Source organism: Gopherus flavomarginatus, chromosome 18, assembly GCF_025201925.1.
Source record: "Gopherus flavomarginatus isolate rGopFla2 chromosome 18, rGopFla2.mat.asm, whole genome shotgun sequence".
Classification (NCBI taxonomy): Eukaryota; Metazoa; Chordata; order Testudines; family Testudinidae; genus Gopherus; species Gopherus flavomarginatus.
In genome coordinates, this window is record NC_066634.1 from 18,857,552 (window position 1) to 18,881,110 (window position 23,559).

The 23,559-nt window shown below is 50.5% G+C and overlaps 1 protein-coding gene across 1 annotated transcript in view; it reads right to left on the reverse strand.

The window, feature by feature from the left end:
• NKPD1 (NTPase KAP family P-loop domain containing 1) overlaps positions 1 to 23,559 on the reverse strand; it is a 33,765-nt gene that overhangs the window by 8,913 nt on the left and 1,293 nt on the right. The window contains exons 2-3 of the mRNA XM_050927825.1: positions 16,571 to 16,739; positions 1,214 to 1,345 (exon numbers count right to left, since the gene is read on the reverse strand). Coding sequence (XP_050783782.1) covers positions 1,214 to 1,345; positions 16,571 to 16,739 — 301 coding nt within the window. The remainder of the gene's footprint in view (positions 1 to 1,213; positions 1,346 to 16,570; positions 16,740 to 23,559) is intronic.

The following is a 23,559-nucleotide window of genomic DNA, read 5'->3' on the forward strand; positions in this document are numbered from 1 at the left end:
AGGTTGATCCTCCCCAAACAGCCCAGTGTGGCCCCGTTCACATGCCGCCCACCCAGAACTCTGGGGCTGTGGGCACCGGGGATGCTCCTGGCACTCTGGGGCTGCAGGTGCTCAGATGGCCCAGGGCTGGGGCGGGAGGAGAGGTGCATCCACAGTGGAGTGCTCTGGGGTCCAGTGAGGGAGGGAGAGCAGGAGAGGAGGGGGAGGGGCCTCAGGCAGAAGGGGAGGGGCCAGGAGCTAGCCTGCCCCAACAACTGGTTCACCCGCCACCCATAACTGGATACTACCCTTTTAACCCGTTGTTTACCATTTGCCCATTAGAGGGGTCCATAATCTCCAAAGGATGGGAAGGGTCTGGGGTGGGGCGGGGAGCTGTGCTGAACAGGGGGTTGGCGACTTTGTACAGCAGGAGCAGCTGGTCTTGAAGGAAATGGCTGGGTAACCTACAGCATTGGAGTGGGACTGGAGGACATGGGTGCTAGGCTGAGACATGCTGCTGCTGAGAGGGGCCAGTGCCCAGCACTAGCTGCAGCAGGATGCAGAGACCAGCTCTGAACAGGAGGAGGGCATCAGGGAAAATGACTCTGATGGAAGCCGCAAGGGATTGTGCAGGGGCCTGACATGTGCTGAGTTTATGATGTTTCATTTGTATGGTAAAGCCATCGTGCCCAGGGCAATAGCACCTTTGTGCCCAGAGTCCCAGTGCAGTGTCCTCGCTCTGACTTGCAGCATGAACATGGTCTAGGGAACCCCCTAAGGACTGGGGTCTGTAGAACCCCTTGCTTGGATCACTCACTGCACTTGCCTCTGGGCATGCTACCAGCCACCTCGGAGCTGGCATCCCATAGCACTCGTAGTGCCCTGCTGTGGATCAGGTACAGGTCCCAGGCTGCACCATGCAATGACCTGTTCATTGCCGGGCTAGGTAGGACAATACTACTGTTCTTCTCTCTCTCCCCCCGCCAGCTAGGGTGACCAGATGTCCCGATTTCATAGGGACAGTCCCGATTTTTGGGTCTTTTTCTTATATAGGCTCCTATTGCCCCCCACCCGCTGTCTCAATTTTTCACACTTTCTGTCTGGTCACACTGCCCCCAGCAGCCTGTCTCATGCCAGCCTGCCATGCTGCACTCAGTGCCTCCTCGGTATTCTAGCCTGTCTGACAGCACCAGTTCTCCTGCCTGGGGAAACCCCAAAGCATCCCTGAGCCCACCTGTTATTTTATCAAGCAGCGAATTAAAACGGCTCCCAACGGGACAGTAGAAGCCGATGGTCACGGGCGTAGAGGTGTGCAGCAGGGTCTTGGAGAGGCAGCAGCAATAAATATCATCTTCAGTCAGAAAATCTGGGGAAGAGGAGGCATCCATAAACACAGAGAAATAAACATACTTGCTGCCCCTGCCCTCCCCCCAATCTGTTTGGCTGTTTGCCAGGAGTGGTTGGGCTGGACAGGATGTGGGAGAGCTCTTGGGAATGCACAGGGCCAGTGGCTGTGACCCTATTCTCAGTCTCTTTATTAGCATAAGCTCCACGCAGCAATTCTTTTTCCAGGGACACATTTTACTCTTTCTTCAGAACAACAAATGTTTTTAGCTCATCCTTCAGGATCCTCAGCTCAGCACCTGCTAATCAGCCAAGTAGCCCATTGCTGAGAGGATACATGTTTCAGGCCAAAGTCTCTGGCCTGCGGAACTCTTTTTCAATGCCCAAACAGTGCAACGGGAGCAGAAATCGCCAGTAACTCCACAGCTGAATGAGTTGCCAGTAGGCAGAGCTGGTACAGCTGTCTCCTCTACCCCCTCCCTGGAGCCCCCTGTGCAGAAGGCATGTCAGTTGCAAGGAGGGGCAGGCAGGGAGAGTGGCAAGAGCACAAATCCCCAGATGGTGGATAGTCTCTAGAGAGCCACAACCAGTGGGCTGCACTAAAATGGGCCTGGGCTGAGGATCGGGGAGCTGGCTCCTTGACAGCTCCCACTGCTGATGTGCCCAACATAAGCTGGATGCAGAAGAGAATCTGGCCCTGTGGGAGGAATCCTCCCCACCAGGCCACGCATAGGTGATGGCTATGTAGCAGCTCTGTGTCACAGCCCTAAAGCCTATGCTCAGACATGGCGTCTGTTTGGCCAATTATCGGTCAAAAGGTCACATTGGTACCATTTGCAACACCATAGTGCCATGTGCCTATTCCCGCTCTTTTTCCCTGGTCACCTAAGGGTCAGGCTAGTGCCTTGTGCAAAAATACCAGTGTGCTTGTTCTCGAACCTTCTGTCTGTCAAAAGGTCAAGTTGGTACTGTGTGCAAAAGCATAGGGCTGTGTGCAAAAGTAGCATGCCGGGTGCAGCTCCCATTGACGTAGAGGGCACCAGCTCGGAACCTGGTTGGTGAAGGAGCTAGGGACCAATCAGACGCTGACATGAGTAAGAGTGTCCAAACAAAACTAAGCCTCACGCCAAAATCTGCAGGAGTATCCGCGGGTCAGCTGGAAGGCCTGATCACCCTTCCAGCCAGGGTCTCCTCCGGATTTAGCCAGCTTGTGTCGTGTCGTTTTGGTTCTTTGGATTACTTCCCCTCCCCAATTCACCATGTCCTCGGTGTCTGTACTGCTGGTCAGCTGTGCCTGGAGTGTGGTATGTGCATTTTAATTTCTGTAAATACTCTTTTTTGTTTAACTTCTTCCCTTTTTCCCCTCCCTTACTTGGTACCAAGTTGTGTATATAGTATATGAGAGTCAAATTGTTGTATGAATTGCTATTGTGGTTAGTTGGTGTATTTTTATAGTATTCAATTAATGCGTGTACAGTTTACTTGGTTTGTGTATCTGCTCTGGTTTTTTAGTGAGCAGTTGATTATAGACTGCTTGGTTTCTTGTTGTTGGATGTAAATAGACTGTTTCAAGTTGTGTATATATCCTTGTTCTGATAGTATTGTTAGCTGGTAAAAGTGCTCCTCCCCAGCCCAAGTTGCAACTCATTCCCCATTAATAAACGGCCACGTGGTTTGAATTACAATCTGTTTTCATTTTGATTTTCCTCTCTCAATCAAATCTTTACTCGAACCTGCATTGGTCTTGGACACTCTGCAGAGTTTGCTTAAACCCATATGCCCTGGGTCTCAGAGCTATGAATTTAGCAGGTGTGTTGTTCTTTGGGAGCCTTGTTTGCTTTCTGGGATAGAGTGAACTTTGGAGCTGATCCCTGTGCCCTGCCTAGGCAGACAGCCTGGGTACAGAGATCTTTGTTTACAAAGCATTTACTGAGGTTATTTAAATCTAAAAATGAACATCTGTTGTAATGAACAGCTATTGTTCCCTTGATCACTACAGACAGGGAAAGGACTTTGAACTGATCTTTGATTCATTTATACAATTTACAGAAACTCTATGAGTTATAAAAAGCGACAAAGAGTCCTGTGGCACCTTATAGACTAACAGACGTATTAGAGCATAAGCTTTTGTGGGTGAATACCCACTTTGTCAGATGCATGTAGTGGAAATTTCCAGAGGCAGGTATTTCCAGAGGCAAGTATAAATATAAATACCTGCCTCTGGAAATTTCCCCTACATGCATCCAACGAAGCGAGTATTCACCCATGAAAGCTTATGCTCTAATACGTCTGTTAGTCTATAAGGTGCCACAGGACTCTTTGTCACTTTTTACAGATCCAGACTAACACGGCTACCCCTCTGATATATGAGTTATGCATCTGCTGTGAATTCTCCCATGAATGGGGGAGAAGAAATCTGTGTTGTTTTAATATGCCGTTCCACTCTAAATAGTGACTAGACGAGACGAGATACATCGATCCCTGATAGATCAATTACTACCCGCCGATGCGGCGGGTACTGTACACATACCCTTTATCACAGTGGTCCTCAACCTTTTCACTTGGCGAGCGCCAGATGGAGGACTGTGGCGGTGGTGGAGCACCCGCTGAAATACCGCTGAATTTCTGCGGCATTTCGGCGGCGACGCCTCTCGATGACATCACTTGTCGGTGGCAAGTGGTGTCATTGAGAGGCGTTGCTGCCGAAACGCTGCAGAAATTTGGCAGCATTTCAGCGGATGCTCCACCGCTGGCCAGGACGCGGGCGCATTTAGATGACCCCACGGGTGCCACGCTGCCCGCGGGCACCGCGTTGGGGACCCCTGCTTTATCACTTTGTATATAGAGAAGCCCTTGGACAATGAAGATGAAGCCCAATGCCCCTATCATTACAGTCTCTATTCTAAGCAGACCCACACTTTAACATCTGTCAATTTGCATTGTTTTAGTTATAAAATAAATGTCAACTGAAACTCTTTCATTCCAAACCCAATGCCTCCTTGCTTCCTCTGCTAAGGCCGGTTACACCCTTCCAACATTCGTTTTTATTTTAAATATGTATTGTGTTCCTTCCCTCTGCTTTTCTTTGCCAAATTAATTTCCTTCTCAGACAGGTCACTTTGGGCCCCACAATTAGGGTTTATAAAAACAACGTTTTAAACAATTTAAAGTGAGTAGAATGATTTCCATACTGTCTTTCTTTACTGCCTGTGCAAACACGTTTTAATGTGGAATTAAACTTTCCCTAGCAGAGTTGTAACCCAAAGTCAAGAGCCTTTTGCAAATGCATGCAAATGAGAATGTGAAACTGACTAAAAGCTACAATGAGATTGTTCAACATGGGCGAAAAGCAAAAAAGTAGGGCTGTTATAGTTATTTTTGATTACAAATATTTATGCCGTAAAAACAAAATAAATAGTATATTTCAATTCACCTCATACAATCTCTTTATCATGAAAGTTGAACTTACAAATGTAGAATTATGTACAAAAAAAAACTGTATTCAAAAATAAAACAATGTAACATTTAGAGCTTACAAGTCCACTTAGTCCTATTTCTTCTTCAGCCAGTCACTCAGACAATGAAGTTTGTTTACATTTGCAGGAGATAACACTCCCCGCTTCTTGTTTACAATGTCACCTGAAAGTGAGAAGAAGTGTTCACATGGTACTGTTGTAGCCAGAGTCACAAGATAATTACGTGCCAGATGCACTAAAGATTCACGTGTTCCTTCATGCTTCAACCACCATTCCAGAGGACATGCATTCATGTTAATGACAGGTTCTGCTTGATAACAATCCAAAGCAGTGTAGACCAACGCATGTTCATTGTCATCATCGGAGTCAGATGCAACCAGCAGAAGTTTGATTTTCTTTTTTGGAGGTTCGGGTTCTGTAGTTTCCGCATCACAGTGTTGCTCTTCTAAGACTTCTGAAAGCATGCTCCACACCTCGTCCCTCTCAGATTTTGGAAGAAAGTTCAGATTCTTACACCTTGGGTCAAGTGCTGTAGCTATGTTTAGAAATCTCATATTGGTGCCTTCTCTGTATTTTGTCAAATCTGCAATGAAAGTGTTCTTAAAACAGCATGTGCTGCGTCATCATCTGAGACTTCAGTAGTATGAAATACATGGCAGAATGTGGGTAAAACAGAGGAGGAGACATACGATACTCCCCCAAGGAGTTCAGTCAAAATGTAATTAACACATTATTGTTTTAATGAGTGTCATGAGCATGTCCTCTGGAATGGTGGCCGAAGCATGAAGTAGCATATGAATCATAGAAGGTTAGGGATGGAAGAGACCTCAGGAGGTCATCTAGTCCAATCCTCTGCTCAAAGCAGGACCAACACCAACTAAATCATCCCAGTCAGGGCTTTGTCAAGCCAGGCCTTAAAAACCGCTACAGATGGAGATTTCACCACTTCCCTAGGTAACCCCTTCCAGTGCTTCACCACCCTCCTAGTGAAATAGTGTTTCCTAATATCCAACCTAGACCTCCCCCCACTGCAACTTGAGACCATTACTCCTTGTTCTGTCATCTGCCACCACTAAGAACAGCTCCTACTAATGCAACCCAATATGCCATTAGCCATATATCCACTGTGATAGACCCAGGCCAGTTGGGAACAGCAGAGTAGTCAAAGGGAGAGATACTGGCCAGTGGGTAAGCAGTTTTCTGTTCCCTGAGTGACCAGAGCAGGGGCTGCTCCAGGTTAATAAGAACACCTGACTCCAATTAACCTGCTAAGAGTCAGATGAGGCTGTTAAGCACCTGAGTCTAATTAAGGCCCCTCTGATGCTATAAAAGGGCTCACTCCAGTCAGGCCAAAGGGAGCCAGGAAGCCAGAGTAGAGGAAGTGCGTGCGAGGAACTGGGAGCAAGAGGCATGCAAGAAGATGAGAGTGAGTAGGCATACTGCTGGAGAACTGAGAAGTATAAGCATTATCAGACATCAAGAGGAAGGCCTAGTGGTGAGGAAAAAGAAAGTGTTGGGAGGAGGCCATGGGGAAGTAGCCCAGAGAGTTGTAGCTGTCGCGCAACTGTACCAGGAGGCACTCTAGACAGCTGCAGTCCACAGGGCCCTGGGCTGGAACCTGGAGTAGAGGGCGGTCCCAGGTACCCCCAAACCTCTCAACTCCTGATCGAACACAGGAGGAATTGACCTGGACCGTGGCTTCTATCAGAGGGGAAGGTTTCTGGGCTGTTTCCCTACCCACAGGGTGAATCTGTGAGGCAAGCAAATCCGCCAATAAGCGCAGGACCCACCAAGGTAGAGGAGGAACTTTGTCACACCACATATCCAGCTTCTCGTCCACTGTAATCCCCAGGTCCTTTTCTGCAGAACTGCCGCTTAGCTAATCGGTCCCCAGCCTGTAGCGGTGCATGGGATTCTTCCATCCTAAGGGCAGGACTCTGAATTTGTTCTTGTTGAATCTTATCAGATTTCTTTTGGCCCAATCCTCCAATTTGTCTAGGTCACTCTGGACTCTATCTCTACCCTCCAGCATATCTACCTCTCCCCTCAACTTCGTGTCATCTGCGAACCTGCTGAGGGTGCAATCCATCCCATCATCTAGATCATTAATGAAGATGTTGAACAAAACCGGCCCCAGAACGACCCCTGGGGCACTTCGCTTGATACTGACTGCTAACTGGACTTCGAGCCGTTGATCACTACCCGTTGAGCCCGATGATCTAGCCAGCTTTCTAGCCACCTTTAGTCCATTCATCCAACCCATACTTTTAAAAACTTGCTGGCAAGAATACTGTGGGAGCTAAAGTCAAGGTATATCACATCCACCACTTTCCCCATATCACAAGCCAATTATCTCACCATAGATGGCAATCAGGTTGGTTAGGCATGACTTGTACTTGGTAAATCCATGCTGACTGTTCCTGATCACCTTCCTCTCCTCCAAATGCTTCAAAGTGGATTTCTTGAGGACCCGCTCCATAATTTTTCTGGAGACTGGGTCTGTAGTTCCCTGGGTTCTCTTTCTTCCCTTTTTTAATCTATAATTGCCTTTTTCCAACCTCCCTCAATTGCCATGAATTTTCAAAGATAATGGCCAATGGCTTTGCAATCACATCAGCCAACACCCTCAGCACCCTCAGATGCGTTCTTGTAAGCTTCCTTTTCGTGTTTAAGCTCAGCAAAGATTTCACTGTTACGCCAAGCTGGTCGCCTGCCATATTTGCTATTCTTTCTGCACATCAGGATGGTTTGTTCCTGCGCCCTCAATAAGGCTTCTTTAAAATACAGGCAGCTCTCCTGGACTCCTTTCCCCCTCGTGTTAACCTCCCAGGGGATCCTGATCATCAGATCCTTGAGAGAGTCAAAATCTGCTTTTCTGAAGTCCAGGGTCCATGTTCTGCTGCTCTCCTTTCTTCCTTTTGTCAGAATCTTGAACTCGACCATCTCATGGTCACTGCTGCCTAGGTTGCCACCCACATCTACTTCTCCTACCAATTCTTCTCTGTTTGTGAGTAGCAGAAGGTTTAGCATATCTGGCACATAAATACCTTGCAATGTGGCTACAAAAGTGCCATGCTAATGCCTGTTCTCATTTTCAGGTGACATTGAAAATAAGAAACCAACAGCATTATCTCCTGTAAATGTAAACAGATTTGTTTATTTTAGTAACTGGCTGCTAAGAAGTAGGATTGAGTGGACTTGTAGGCTCTAAAGTTTTGCGTTGTTCTGGGTGCAGTTATATAACAAAAAAAAAAATCTTCATTTGTAAGTTGCACTTTCACGATAAAGAAATTGCACTCCCGTTCTTGTATGAGGTGAACTGAAAAATACTATTTCTTTTGTTTATCATTTTTACAGTACAAATATTTGTAATAAAAATAATAATGTAAAGCGAGCACGGTATACTTTGTATTCTGTGTTGTAATTTAAATCAATATATTTGAAAATGTAGAAAAACATCCAAAAATATTTAATACATTTCAATTGGTATTCTATTGTTTAACAAGTGCAATTAAAACTGTGATTAATTGCAATTAATGTTTTAAATTCCGATTAATTTTTTTGAGTTAATCGCCTGAGTTAAGTGCGATTAATTGACAGCCCTACAAAAAGGTAAATGATAAAGATAAATAGTGAGTCAAAGGGCCAGATTTTCCTCTTATGTAAACCAACATAATTCCAACATAAATGCCAACATAACTCCAGGAGCTCAAAGACTTTAAGGCCAGAAGGGACCATTGCGATCATCTAGTCTGACCTCCTGCACATCACAGGCCACAGAACCTCACCCATCCTCTCCTGTAATAGACCCATAACCTCTAGTTACTAAAGTCCTCAAATCATGATTTAAAGCAGGCCTGCACAACATGCGGCCCGCAGACCCTCACTGTGCAGCCCACGGGGGGATTCTAAATTCCCTGCACACGGCGCTCTGTGGGCAGCCCAGAGCCCTTTGAATCTCAGCCGCAGCGGACAGAGCCCTTTAAATCCCAGCCGCGGCCAGGAGTCAGAGGGATCTGGGCTGCTGGGAGCTGCAGGGAGCCCAGAGCCCTTTAAATCTCAGCTGGGGTGGGCAATCAAAGGGCTCTGGGTTGCCCGCAACCGTGGGGAGCCCTGAGCCCTTTAATTCCCAGCTGCAGCTGGGAGTCAAAGGGCTCTGGGCTGCCCGCAGCCGCGGGGAGCCCAGAGCCCTTTAAATCCCAGCCATGGCAGGGAATCAAAGGGCTCTGGGCTGCCCGCAGAGATTCCCAGCCGTGGCTGGGATTTAAAGGGCTCAGGGCTCCCCGCAGCTTTGGGCACCCCAGAGCCCTTTGAATCTTGGTGGCAGCTCCAGCGGCTGGGCCGCGGCTGGGATTTAAAGGGCTCAGGGCTCCCTGCAGTGACCAGCAGCTCAGAGCCCTTTGAATCCTGGCCTGCGGCTGCTGATTGCCCCCTCCCCGGACTCCTGCCCCAACTTCCCCCCAGGACCCGCACCCCCTATCTAAGCACCGCTGGTCCTTGTCCCCTGATACCCCTCTCCCAGGACCCCTGCCCCTAACTGCCCCCCAGGACCACACCCCCTATCTAAATGCCGCTGCTCCTTGTCCGATTGCCCCCTCCTGAGACCCCTGCCCCTAACTGCCCCTTGGGACCCCAGCACCTATCTAAGCCTCCCTTCTCCTTGTCCCCAACTGCCCCCTCCTGAGACCCCCCCAACTTCCCCCCAGGACCCCACCCCCTACCTGTCCCCTGATAAACCCCTGAGACTCCCATGCCTATCCAACTGCTGCCTATCCTGACTGCCCCCCTAAACCTTCACCCCATCCAACCCCCCCTGCTCCCTGTCCCTTGACTGCCCCCTGGAACCCCCTACCCCTTCTCCATCCCCCAGCCCCCTTACGATGCCACTCAGACCAGCGTGTTTGGCTCCATGCAGCTCCAGACACCTTGCTGCCATGCTCCCCCGCGGAGCCCACAGCCCCCCCCGCTCCAGCACCTGCCTTCCAGATTTGAACACCTCAAAATTCAGGAGTGCTCAAGCTCAATTTGGGCAGCTGTTATTTCATTTCTCCCAAATCCAATATATGATCCACTGTATCTTGCTGTAGAAAAAGTAGGATAAAATTGAACAAGAAATGCTTCCCAGTGGTTATTAGGACTGGAATTGCTATTTTCAACAGCCATGGCCTTTTTGTTTGTTTAGAAGGAAGACAGTGATATTGCATTGGCAAATTCCCCATAGAAAGAAAGAGTGGAACAAAAGAATAACAAAGGCACCTTGACTTTTCCTCATTTATGGAGGATGGTCTTATAACATGCATCCAGATCTCCTCCAATCACACAAGCTGAAAATTGTTCCACTTTACTGTAGCTCTGTAACCACATGGGAACCAATCTTGTCTGTGTTTTGTGCACATCCAAAATTCCTGCTGAATGACCCACCCTGGGAGCGAGTTACCAGTGACCCAGGGCTGGGGCATCAGGAAGTGTGTGGGGGGGGGCACTGGTGGGGGGGAGCCCAGGGCTGGGGCAGCAGCGGGGTGGAGGGAGGGCACTGGTGGGGAGGAAAGGGGGAAGCCCAGCGCTGGGGCGGCAGGGGGTGTGAGTGGGGGGAAAGCCCAGGACTGGGGCAGCAGCAGGGTACAGGGGGGAGCCCAGGGTTGGGACAGGGGGCAGCCAAATTGTTTTTTGCTTGGGGCAGCAAAAAACCTAGAGCCGCCCTGCCGGGTTCCCCCAGCCGCTGGAGCCCCAGGCCCTTTAATTTGCCCCTGAGGGCTCCCAGCCACCTCTTCAGCTGGGAGCCCCTGGTTGAATTAAAATAAAGTATCACCCCCCCACCCCCAGCCTTCCATTTTGGCCCACAGTTGTTTTGGTGGGGCAGCACTGGGGAAGGAGGGTTTGTTTCCGCAGGGATGGGTGGCCCTGGGGCGGGGTGTTTCTGTGGGGCCAGGAGGTTTCAGCCCTCAGCTGTTTTCTTTGGAGTAATGTGGCCCTCGCCGCTTTACGAGTTGTGCAGGCCTGCTCTAATGTATTTGCTTTCCATAAACTTATCCCCCTTTATTTGGTTAGGCTAAACAAGCCAAGCTCCTTGAGTCTCCTCTCCTCTCCTCTGATAATCCTAGTAGCCCCAACTGGTGAGCAGGCTCCTGTTACCTCCTGAGGCTCCTGCTGCTGGCTGGCGCTGGCGGCCAGATGAGGCAGGCAGATGACTGGCCGGTTGGGGGCGCGCTGTAGGGGAAGCAGGTGTGCTTCCCTGCTGGGGTGTCTGTCTGTACCTGTCCTGCTGCCTGGCTTCTCTGGATGCTGGGCAGCACAGGTGCAGTCCCTGGCGTGCACGGCTGCTGGCAGCCTCTGGAAAAAGGCCAGGGGAAGGGAGCGGTAGGCGACGGGGTGCAGCTCTCATGCGCTGCTGCCACCACAGCTCCCTTTGGCAGCGAACAGGAGCAGCAATGGGGCAGGGATGCATTCACCAGCCAGCCAGGTAAGGTAACCCAGTGGCCATGACTGGGACTGCCCCAGCCCTGAACCCCCCTGTGCACTGCCCCCTACCTCCCCAGCCTTCTGCCCTGAGCCGCTCCCACACCCCCATCAGCCCCCGCCCTCACTCCTGCACCCTTCCCCACACACATCCAGCCCTACTCACAACCCATGCCCTGACTCCTTCACCCCCATACCCACCCCCTCCCTGAGCACCAAATGGGAGTTCCTGCACCCCCACCATCTCCACCTGCACCCTTCACACCAAACAGAAACTGCCTCAGGTAAGAGCTCCACACCCTAACCCTCTGACCTAACCCTGAGCCCCCTCCCAAGCTCTAACTCATGGCCAGACCCTGTGTCCCAACCTCCAACCCGCTCCTGCACCCTAACTCCCTCCCAGACCCCACGCCCCAACCCTGAGCCCCCTCCCAAACCCTAACTCATGGCCAGACCCTGCACCCCAACCCCCAGCCTGCTCCTGCACCCTAACTCCATCCCAGACCCCACACCCCAACCCTGAGCCTCCTCCCACATCCTAACTCCTGGTCAGACCACGCACCTCAATTTTTTTTATGTTTTTTTTATAGAAAGCGCTCTTATCCAAAGTACTTTACAATAGTTAGCTAACGGTACAAACAATATTTGGAAAGATCATTAAGTGGTCCGCCAAGACCCTTAGCAATTTTCAAGTGGTCTGTGAAAAAAAAGTTAGACTATCTCACTTTATTTTAATTTACTTCCCATTACTTATAATATAGGAGGAGGATGAAGAAAAAAAGAATGAAAAACAAGGATGAGGAGATGAGAGAGAATGTTCTTTTTCTGGGCTAGGTCCGGAGCGGGTCCCCAAAAATGAAGCTGAGCACAGGGCCCCACTATCTCTAAATCCACCACTGCATGTTCCTAGATTCATAAAGTTTAAGGGCTGAAGGGACAATTAGGTTCATCCCTTCAAGAAGGGTGTTGGTAAATTGGAGTGGGTTCAGAGAACAGCCATCAGACTGATTCAAGGATTGGAAAGATCCCAGATCTTTCTCCTTCTTTGGGAACTTAATGTCTAAATTCTTAAATTTGGGAGTCTATGTCCTAATCTGCAAAATATGGAAGTGTCTTCTTCCCATGTCATGTGTCACACACTCCAGTGAAACACAATCAGGGTCATGTTCCTGCATGGTACCAACTGTGCCGCTGTCCTGTATCCCTGGAAAATCAGCAATAGCATCGGAAATGCTGCTTGCAGAACCAGGAGACTGTAGAATAGCTAATCCCTTTGTCCTTACCCACTGGACTAGGAGCAGCTCCTAGATGAATGTCATACCAATATCACTATCAGGCAAAATATATGGTGACTCTGCTCCCCAGCCCTGGCTGGCCATGTTTCCCATCCTGTTAGCAGGGAGTGATTCTGAGTGCTGTCTCAATGAGTTAACAGGTGACTTATTACTCCATTTGGAGGGAGATAGAAGTGGGTCTCTGGAGTGAGGGGATCTAGAGTGTGAGCCGAGGGAGGTTAGAGCTGAATGACGGATATCTTGCTATTAATGTCTTCATTAATAAAACCAAGCCCAGGATGGCTGAAGTTGAGAAAGATTCTTGCTCACATGAGGTGTCAGTGGTGGGGTTTGTGTTCGAAATGTCTCTGCACAAAGCGGGGGGAGGGGGCGGAGAATGGGTGACATCCGGAAAGGATGATGGAGCAGCAGAAACAGCATCATGCCCAGACTCTGCAGCATCAGGTGTCACTTTATGAACAAACAGCAGGAACTACAATTTATGAACCCAACAGGAACAGGAGAGACAGCTCCAAGAACGGCTGTTCTAGAGGTTTATTAATCATTAGTCTCTCACTGCCTCTTTGCTATTGGGAATGGCAGAAACAGACTCAAAAACCCCTATATGTCCCCTAGTCACTAGGGAGGGACAAAGATACGTGTCATTTTAGCATGGGTTACATGAGGAGATAACTTGGCCCATTTCATCTAAAAGGCAGGACAGTAAAGATTGTGGGTTCTCGTTTTGGAGACATGGGGTTCTAGTCTCAGTTCTGCCTATCCAACCAATTAATTATGTTATCTGTAAGATGGAGAATGAAGTTTATTCCTTATGGCCAGGAAATGAGGGCCTTTCAATAAGGATTGCACAGTGCATAGAAGTGTTAAAAGCAGTCAGTAGAAGAGCTTGTGGTAAGAGCTTTTAGATCTAGAGATCCTAGCTTCCGTTCTTGCAAATGGCCCAAAGAGAGGTGCTGTTATGTTGTCTCTAACCACTAGATCATATTCTCCTGCCACAAGCAGAGCCCAAGAACCCTGGTACCCAGCATCTAGTTCCCCGATAGTGGTGTCACTTTCTCTGGACTGCTCCTTGTAGCAGACAGGACTGTACATCCACTGGGGCTCCTAGCACTGAAGTGTAGCCATCTGTGCTGTGTAGTTGTGGGTTTGAATCTTGATAATAACTCGTGAAAGTCTCTGTAAGCTAGTGTGAAGGCCCTGGAATAATTCTTTAAATGACTTCATGTTGCAAAGTGTTATATTAAGCTAGGAATTCAGATGTTGTGCTCATGTTCATTTTACTGTGGCATTTGTAGTGTTTGTGTTTTGGTTAATGGGCATTGTCCCTTTAAGAAGAGGACATGGCATCTCTATTACAGGGTTTGTATTATTTGAAGTACTGGGGATGGGTGAGTGTAGACCCGCCCAAAATTAAAGGCTCTCCCCTTCAATTAAGGGGGAGGAACCATTGGACCCAGGCATCAGTTGAATACAGGAGGACAATAAATGAAAAAAATGAGAGCGGGGCAAGGTCAGAGGTTAAGAATCAGGGATCCAGAGGGGGACACCGTAGCAGATAAAAAGTTGTTCTCCTTTAATGGATGTTTAGTGGCCTCTACATGAGATGCGTTTGGTGGGTTTCAGCTCCACCTCCAAACTCACCACTGGGCTCTATACTAATTTGCAGACTCAGCAAAGAGGCCAAGAACGGCCGGGCCCAGGAGGAGTGAGCAACCTTGTGATCCCTACAGGAAGTACCCCCAGATCAGGGATGGGGCACGCTGGCAGGGCCATTTGTGTGGGAAGTTTGCCTTTCTCCTCCCCTGTAGAAAAACTGAGGGCTTCACTCACCAGGACTGCATGAGCACTAAATCCACAGTTTTCATAAAGCCAGAGTTTATGTTTATGTGCAGATTAGTTCATTGACTGATTTGCATACCATGTTACACATGGAGCTGCACAGAACTTGGCAGCTCTGGGGCTGTAACTCTGCCTTCCCTGTTTTGTCAATGCCCACAAACCTCAGGTGTTCACACCCACGTGCCCAGCTACAGCCTGCAAGTTTCCCAAGGAGGGGATGAGGTAGCAGAACTCCTGTTGCTTCTTACCCTGGCTTGGGAACCTTCTACAACCTAAAAATACATTATCCCCCAGGCCTGCTGCTCCTCAAACTCCCCTCCCACCAGAGTAGAGGGTGACCAACCGTGAACATGGATTCTACAAAGCTTCAGAAGCCTTCTTAGCACCATATCAGCCAAAATTGTCTCCTAAACAGGCAGACAAAACAGACTGTAGCTGGGAAACTGAGCACAGAAAGTTGAAACAGGTTGGATAAGGTCAAATGGGGAATCAGGCACAGAACTGAAGTGTGCTCCACAGTGTGCAGGTGTCTTTAAACAGACCTCAGAAAGGAAGCCACCTCAAAAGATAGTAGTTTTAGTGACTTGCCCAACCTCACATAAGTAATCTGCAGCAGTACTCCAGTGTTCTGTGTCCCAGTCCAGTCCCTTCACCACAGAATCATATTTGCAGCCCTTTTCTTCACTGTACACAAGCATTACTTGTTCAAAGAGAAACTGCTGAGCTTCAGTTCATCTGCAAATTTGACACCATCAGCTCAGGATCAAAGAAAGACTGTGAATGGCTTGCCAACTACAAAAGCAGATTCTCCTCCCTTGGTTTTCACACCTCAACTGCTAGAAGAGGGCCTCATCCTCCCTGATTGAATTAACCTCGTTATCTCTAGCCTGCTTCTTGCTTACATATATATTCCTGCCCCTGGAAATTTCCACTACATGCATCCGACGAAGTGGGTATTCACTCACGAAAGCTCATGCTCCAAAACGTCTGTTAGTCTATAAGGTGCCACAGGACTCTTTGCTGCTTAAGCGTTACATCGATATTCCGTCACAGGTGACTCGCTGATCTGGCCCATGCATTGCAAAAGGCAGTGTGGCTAAGTGGACTAAGTCTAGGGACTGTCATCCTAACCCTACCTCAACTGAACTTGCAAAATCCCTTCTCTGCAAAATTTGGGTCTGGTGCTTGCCCTCCTTTGGGAGTACAAGATCTTATTGGATAAAAATAACCTTTCTGTTCACTTCACAGCGAACAGATGTCAGTAAAAGAACACTCAAACTCACAATCTCCAAGGCCAGTGGACTTTCCCCAAGGCAAGAGGATATTCTGTAGGTTGCTTGCTAAGCTGCGAAGTTCAGCGTGGAGTCAGCTCGCAGCCCAAGCCAAAAGTGGTTTGCTCAGCAGAAGTGACCCAAACAACTAGTAACCTTTAATACTATAATAATAACCTTTAATACTATAATAATAATGACTGTTTGGATTTAATAATGACTGTTTGGAGTGAGCCTGGTGCCAGCACTAGGTCACCATAAGGCCGGGGATATATGTTTGGATCTTCCCGTCTGTTGTCTCTAAATTCCTCTGCAAAACCTGTTAGAAGATGATGAGTTTGGAGGCCCTGTATCTTGGGAACTCCCTGGTCAAATGACCCCGAATCTGTACCACAAATTCTACCAGGGGCCCAAGGGTGGCATAGCTATTTTCAAGGCAATCTACCTAAGTATGTGGATTTTAGAGCAATTTGAAAAATCAGCTTTAAACAGAAACCTTAGTGGAACCTGTACTGTGAAGTTGCTATCCACTCCTCCAGAACTGAAGCAGTTTACAAAAGGAAGAAAGGAAAACTCCCTAGATACACCTATTATTCTCCCAGGCAAGGACCCATGTGTATCATCTTTGCCCTCGTCCTGTCCCCAAACCCCTGCCTGCATTGTGATCTTCTCCTAATTGCAATCTTTGCCGTTGCTTGCTTTACGAAAGGGTATGTACAGTTCTGGCACTGAGGGTAAGACATATAAATCATAATGAGAAGTAACAAAGAGTCTGAAAAGTTGATGCTAATGGATGGGCTCTTGCATGTGACTTCCAAAGCATGTAAAATCACCCAGCTTTCTCCTGGACTCCCATTTCCCAAACACAACAGAGACAGGGCGTTACAGCATGTAATGTATCTGACTGTACCTTTGTTGCTGGTTTCCTGATCCATGAAGTAGAGCTGCCCCTTCGAGCCTTTACCTCCGACTCCAGGAGGTTCCTCAACATGTTCTAAGCAGGAGCTTTCTTCGTCACTAGAACTCATCGGTGTTAGATCAGGAGATCTGTCCCCAAGATTTCCCAGGCAGGCAGAGGACTGGGGAAAAGAACAATCACGGCGATTAGTTTAACAGCTGCCTTTAGTCCCTAATCAGTAAGGGAATGAACACATATATAAAAGAAAAGCCTGTGAGCTGGGAGGGGCTGATGGAGCAATAAGCAGCATTACAGGGTTAGCATATAAATAGGGCTTCACCAAATTCACGGCCAGAAGGTTTTTTAATTGGTCAATTTCACAGGTTCAGATGTTTACATCTGAAATTTCATGGTGTTGTAATCATGGGGGTCCCAAAACGGGATCGTGTGTGTGTGCGGGGGTGTTTGCAAAGTTGTTGGGGGGGGGCAGAAGAGTCCCAAGATTGCCACCCTCACTTCTGTGCTGCCTAGGCAGCAGCCTCTGAGCTTCCTGCAGTTAGAGGAGGTTCCCGGAGGTGGAGGTGGGTAGGATCTCCCGCATACTGCTTGGAGTGCCCCAGCTGGGGGCTCCTAGGTGCTAGTCCAGGCCAGTGACAGATTAAGGCAGGGGTCCCCATCCAATCTGCCCCATCCGGAGATGCTGGTGGAGGAAACCCGGAGCAGTGGCAGAAGCTGTGGGGTGGGGGGAGGGCAGAAGTCCCAATCTTGGGCTAACCCAGCTAGACTGGTGGGGGGTGCCCTAAGCCCTGGCTGCCCCAGCCAGAATGACAGGGAGCAGAAGCTCAGAGCCTGGGCTGCTTTGTTGGGGGGTGGAAGCCTCCAGCCTGGCCTGCCCCAAGCTCTGGCTTGAATGGGGGGAGGCCCTGAGCCAAGGCTGCTCTGGATGTAGCTGACAGGAGTGGAAGCCTCCAGTCCCAGGAGCCTCCGGAGAAGGAAGCCCTGAGCTCCATGCCTGGAGCCATGGCAGGAGTCGCAAGGTGTGGGACAGGGGGGCAGAAGGCCAGAGACTGGGCTGTCCAAGCTGCAGCTGCCTGATGCAAAAGCCCCCAGCCTGGCAGGAGCCACTGGGGAAGGAAGCCCTGACCTTGGTGCTGGGAGCTGTGGTGGGAGCCACAGGGCGAGGGAGGGAACGGAAGCCCAGATCCCTGCTGCAGTACACAAGTGAGGTTGTTTCACCCTCATTTCTGTGCTGCCTCTGGAGGTGGGTCTGATTTCCTCACCAAGAGCAGCCATGCAAGGGAAAAACAACTCCTGTCCCTCCCCAGCATGTCCAGACTAGCAACTAGGAGCCCTAGGGGAGATCAGATCTCATGGTCCGTGACATGTTTTTCATGCTGTGAAATTGGTAGGGCCCTACATATAAACTAGATTGTGACTGAACTACAGTATGACGGCATGAAGGGAAGGCAGTAGCTATAATATACCTAGGTTTTAACAAAGTATTTGATACCTCTCCTCATGAAATCCTACTAGCAATGTGAATTCAGACTGGGTCAGCGATGTGTACTGCCACATACTCTGCAAACTGGCTAAAGAACCAACTCTGGAGGGATTGAGAATAGTGGGTTGAGTTGGGTGGGAGGGGCCTAGTAAGTGTCAGTGTTGGGCCTGGTAACATGTATTTAGGGTACATCTTCACTTCGAGATGTGGGTGTAAGTTCTGGCTTGAGGAGACATACCTGCTCTGATCAAGCTAGCATGCTGAAACTAGAGTCTATCTGTGGCAGAATGAGCAAAAAGGAGGGGCTAGCTGCCGGAGTATGTGGCTAGAGTCTTGGATGGGTATGTACTTGGGTGGCTAGCCCCTCCTGCTGCTTGCACCGCTGTGGCTACATGGTATTTTTAGTGCATTAATGCAATCAGAGTTACTATGGGTATGTCTCCTAGAGCCAGGAATTACATCCTCAGCTTGAAGTGTAGCCGTGCCCATAGACTGAGAGAGGGGGGGAAGTCATAGTAATTACATTTCCAAATGATACATACTGAGTGCAGCTGCAAACAGCAGCGTAAGCCAGGGAGGCAGCTACCAGGCAGCTGCTATTGCCGCTTCTCTTCCTGACTTGTTTATTTTTCCTTGGCCTCCCCCATCTCTCTGTCTATCTCCAGCTGTTGTCTCTTGTCATATTCTTAGATGCTCATAGAGCAGGAATCGTCTTTTGGTTCGGTGTTTTGTACAATGCCTTGGGCTGTGGGGTCTGGGGCTCCTATATGTTACTGTAAGAATAAATAATGTATAGTAATAATAATAATACAGTGACAGTGCAATGCCATACACTGTCTGTGGAGACCATTGTGTGACGTTTATGAATAGTTTCAGTATGATTGTGTTCTGTGCCCTGGGGGAGGGTTACTACAGCTCCTACAAGAATGACAAGCAGTGGAGTTGATTATGCCTGGAATCGTAAACAACTCTGGAGAAGCCCCTCTGGCCACCCTCTGGGGATGGCTTGCATGTATGGATTCAGGTTTGGGGCAAGTCTACACTATCATGATACATTGGTGCAGCTAGAGTGTGTCTCATGAGGACGTGTTGTGCCAATGAGAGAGTGCTCTCCTGTCAGCATAATTACTCCACCTCTGCAAGAGGCAGAAGTTATGTTGGTGGGAGAGTGTCTCCTGCGAACATAGTGTGGTGTGGACACCTGGCTGTAAGTAAATGTAATTTACATCACTAAGAGGGGTGTTGTTTTCACACCCCTGAGTGACATAAGTTACATTGACTTAAACGGTAGTCTCCTAATTAGAGATGGGCTGGATGCAGTACACATCTACCTCTTCCAATTTGGGAAAGATTGTATTCTGATTGGGATTCAGAACCAAACCTCACAACTGAGGCCCATATCTGTCAGGGGTTTGACTCATAACTCTTGACCTGAACTATCGTGGAAATCTGTACAGATTCAGGATCAAATCGGTATCTAGCTGTGAAATCCACAGCTTGGACCCAAAATATGTTCTAGTTCAAACAGAACTTGATTCACGGAAGTCCTATGGACTCTGTTATACAGGTGGTCAGACCTAAGTTCCCTCTAAGCTGCGTGACCGCACAGCAAGCTATCAAGGGCAGCACAGGAGCACAGCAGAGAGGGGCCTCTCCCCCCCAATCCCGGAGCTGCCACGGCCAGGGAGAGGCACCTCTCCCCCTGACCCCGGAGCTGCTGTGGCCGGGGAGAGGGCTGAGGGGAGTGCTCTCTCCCCGCCTCAGCGCTGGGCAGACTGCACTCCAAATCCATCATCCCCAGCCCCACCCCAGAGTCTGCACCCCCAGCCAGAGCACTCACCCCCACAATGCGCACTCAAACTCTCTGCCACAGTCCTGAGCCCCCTCCCACACTCTGAACCCCTCAACCCCATCCCCACCATATATCATCTCCATATTGGTGCACATAACAAAATTCATTCTGCACACGGATGTTAAAAAATGAGAGGGAACATTGGTCAGACTAGATTATCACAATGGTCCCGTCTGGCCTTATAATAACGGAACATATGAATCTCTGTCTCGCCCTGCCCACTGATTCTGGAACTGTTCTTTGAAGCATAAATGTGGTGAGCTCATGATTGCCAGCCCCAAAGTCCCTCACATCCATGGTGTTGTTAAAATCAGGTCAGCCTCACCCCACGTTGGTTCTCTCATGTTTTGGAATTAGAATTATTCTTCACTAGGTCTAAAAATATTGTTAAACAAACCTTCTGCATTGCATACATTGCCCAAGAGCATCCTGGCAATTAACACAGGCCTGCATCTCCTTATAATGCTACCTTCACACTTAGGCATTCTCAATTTCTGCACCATATGTCTGCTTTTCCTATACTGCCCAACTATGAAGCCTGTAATGTGCTGCACTTTGGCCTTTCTGTTTCCATTTGCTCTTTGCATAAAGCCACAGAGTTTGGGCCCAGAATCAGAGCTGACTCTAAATACTCGGGTATTCTAATTGAGCTCTAACTTTAACTACAGATGACTGCCAATCCTGACCTCTGGATCTCAGCACCCTTCAGATCCTAGATCTACTGGATACCCACCACAAACACCCTCATCAACCCACACACTGAATGTTTCATAGAGGCAACAGCCAGCCACACATTGGCATTTCTCCTGTGTGATTGTGTCAGGGATATAGAAACAGGAGGATAATCGCTGGCTCGGAGCTGTAGGAGGAATATCACTGAATATACTGGGCTGATTGTGGGGGTGCTGCACTCTGGGGGTGAAATATGGACAGGTCAAGAGTGCTTCGGGAGGTTGAGCTGTGGGACAGTCTCACAGGGCCGGTGGTGCTGGAGGGCTCTGAGCTGTGGGACACACTGACAGGGCCGGTGGTGCTGGGGGGCTCTGAGCTGTGGGACACACTGACAGGGCTGGGGGGCTCTGAGCTGTGGGACACACTGACAGGGCCGGTGGTGCTGGGGGGCTCTGAGCTGTGGGGCACACTGACAGGGCTGGGGGGCTCTGAGCTGTGGGGCACACTGACAGGGCCTGTGGTGCTGGGGGGCTCTGAGCTGTGGGACACACTGACAGGGCCGGTGGTGCTGGGGGGAAGGGCTGAGCTGTGGGACACACTGACGGGGCTGGGGGGCTCTGAGCTGTGGGGCACACTGACGGGGCTGGGGGGCTCTGAGCTGTGGGGCACACTGACGGGGCCGGTGGTGCTGGGGGGAAGGGCTGAGCTGTGGGGCACACTGACAGGGCTGGTGGAGCTGGGGGGAAGGGCTGAGCTGTGGGGCACACTGACAGGGCTGGGGAGCTCTGAGCTGTGGGGCACACTGATGGGGCCGGTGGTGCCGGGGGAAGGGCTGAGCTGTGGGGCACACTGACAGGGCTGGGGGGCTCTGAGCTCTGGGTCACACTGACAGGGCTGGGGGGCTCTGGGTCACACTGACAGGGCTGGTGGTGCTGGGGGGAAGGGCTGAGCTGTGGGGCACACTGACAGGGCTGAGCTGTGGGACACACTGACAGGGCTGGTGGTGCTGGGGGGAAGGGCTGAGCTGTGGGGCACACTGACGGGGCTGGGGGGCTCTGAGCTGTGGGGCACACTGACAGGGCTGGTGGTGTTGAGAGGCTCTGAGCTGTGGGACACACTGACAGGGCCGGTGGTGCTGGAGGGAAGGGCTGAGCAGTGGGGCACACTGACAGGGCTGAGCTGTGGGACACACTGACAGGGCCGGTGGTGCTGGGGGGAAGGGCTGAGCTGTGGGGCACACTGACAGGGCTGGGGGGCTCTGAGCTCTGGGTCACACTGACAGGGCTGGTGGTGCTTGGGGGTGGACCTGAGCTGTGGGACACACTAACAGGGCTGAGCTGTGGGACACACTGACAGGGTTGGTGGTGTGGCGGGAGCTAAGCTGCAGGACACAGTGGCCGGGCTGGTGGTGTGGGGGGAAGGGCTGAGCAGTGGGGCACACTGACAGGGCTGGGGGGCTCTGAGCTGTGGGGCACACTGACAGGGCCAGTGGTGCTGGGGGGCTCTGAGCTGTGGGACACATTGACAGGGCCGGTGGTGCTGGGGGGCTCTGAGCTGTGGGACACATTGACAGGGCTGGTGGTGCTGAGAGGCTGTGAGCTGTGGGACACACTGACAGGGCTGGTGGTGCTGAGAGGCTCTGAGCTGTGGGACACACTGACAGGGCTGGTGGTGCTGAGAGGCTGTGAGCTGTGGGACACACTGACAGGGCCAGTGGTGCTGGAGGGCTCTGAGCTGTGGGACACACTGACAGGGCCGGTGGTGCTGAGAGGCTGTGAGCTGTGGGGCACACTGACAGGGCCGGTGGTGCTGAGAGGCTGTGAGCTGTGGGGCACACTGACAGGGCTGGTGGTGCTGAGAGGCTGTGAGCTGTGGGGCACACTGACAGGGCTGGTGGTGCTGAGAGGCTGTGAGCTGTGGGGCACACTGACAGGGCTGGTGGTGCTGAGAGGCTGTGAGCTGTGGGGCACACTGACAGGGCTGGTGGTGCTGAGAGGCTGTGAGCTGTGGGGCACACTGACAGGGCTGGTGGTGCTGAGAGGCTGTGAGCTGTGGGGCACACTGACAGGGCTGGTGGTGCTGAGAGGCTGTGAGCTGTGGGGCACACTGACAGGGCTGGTGGTGCTGAGAGGCTGTGAGCTGTGGGGCACACTGACAGGGCTGGTGGTGCTGAGAGGCTGTGAGCTGTGGGGCACACTGACAGGGCTGGTGGTGCTGAGAGGCTCTGAGCTGTGGGACACACTGACAGGGCCAGTGGTGTGGGGGGAGCTAAGCTGCAGGACACAGTGGCCAGGCTGGTGGTGCAGGGGAAAGGGCTGAGCTGTGGGGCACACTGACAGGGCTGGGGGGCTCTGAGCTCTGGGTCACACTGACAGGGCTGGTGGTGCTTGGGGGTGGACCTCAGCTGTGGGACACACTGACAGGGCTGAGCTGTGGGGCACTGACAGGACTGGTCATGCAGGTTTGTTGCTCTGCTGGATTTAGGGTGTCCACTTATGTATCCTCAGGACATCCCCTTTATGCTGCCTCTTCCTTCTGCATGACCCCAGCACCTCTTTTCATGTGTGCAAGGTCATGCTGTTGGGAGCCTGTGGTGCCCTCCACAAAATGGCCTTCTGTGTAATAACCACATCTGGTTTTATAAGTACTGGTCAGGGGACAAACCATTCTAAAACAAGACTGTTCATCTTATAACCAGACAAATGGCCTGTGGTGCTTTGCTGATCAGATTGCTGTGACACATTCCTTCTTGTAGCCTCCACCCATGTGCTGTGTGTGAATTGCATCAGCACCCTGAAACCTTCTCTGGCCAGTTTCTTGTTGTCTAAGTCTGAACTGGGAGTAGGTTCACACACACTGGGCTGAAACAGGGAAAACCAGAGATGCTAAACTAATTCTGTTGATTGACCTGATACCAAGAAGCCCCCTTTCTCCTGCCACTCCCCTGGTTGTTAAGCACTTGTGTATCAAGGTCAG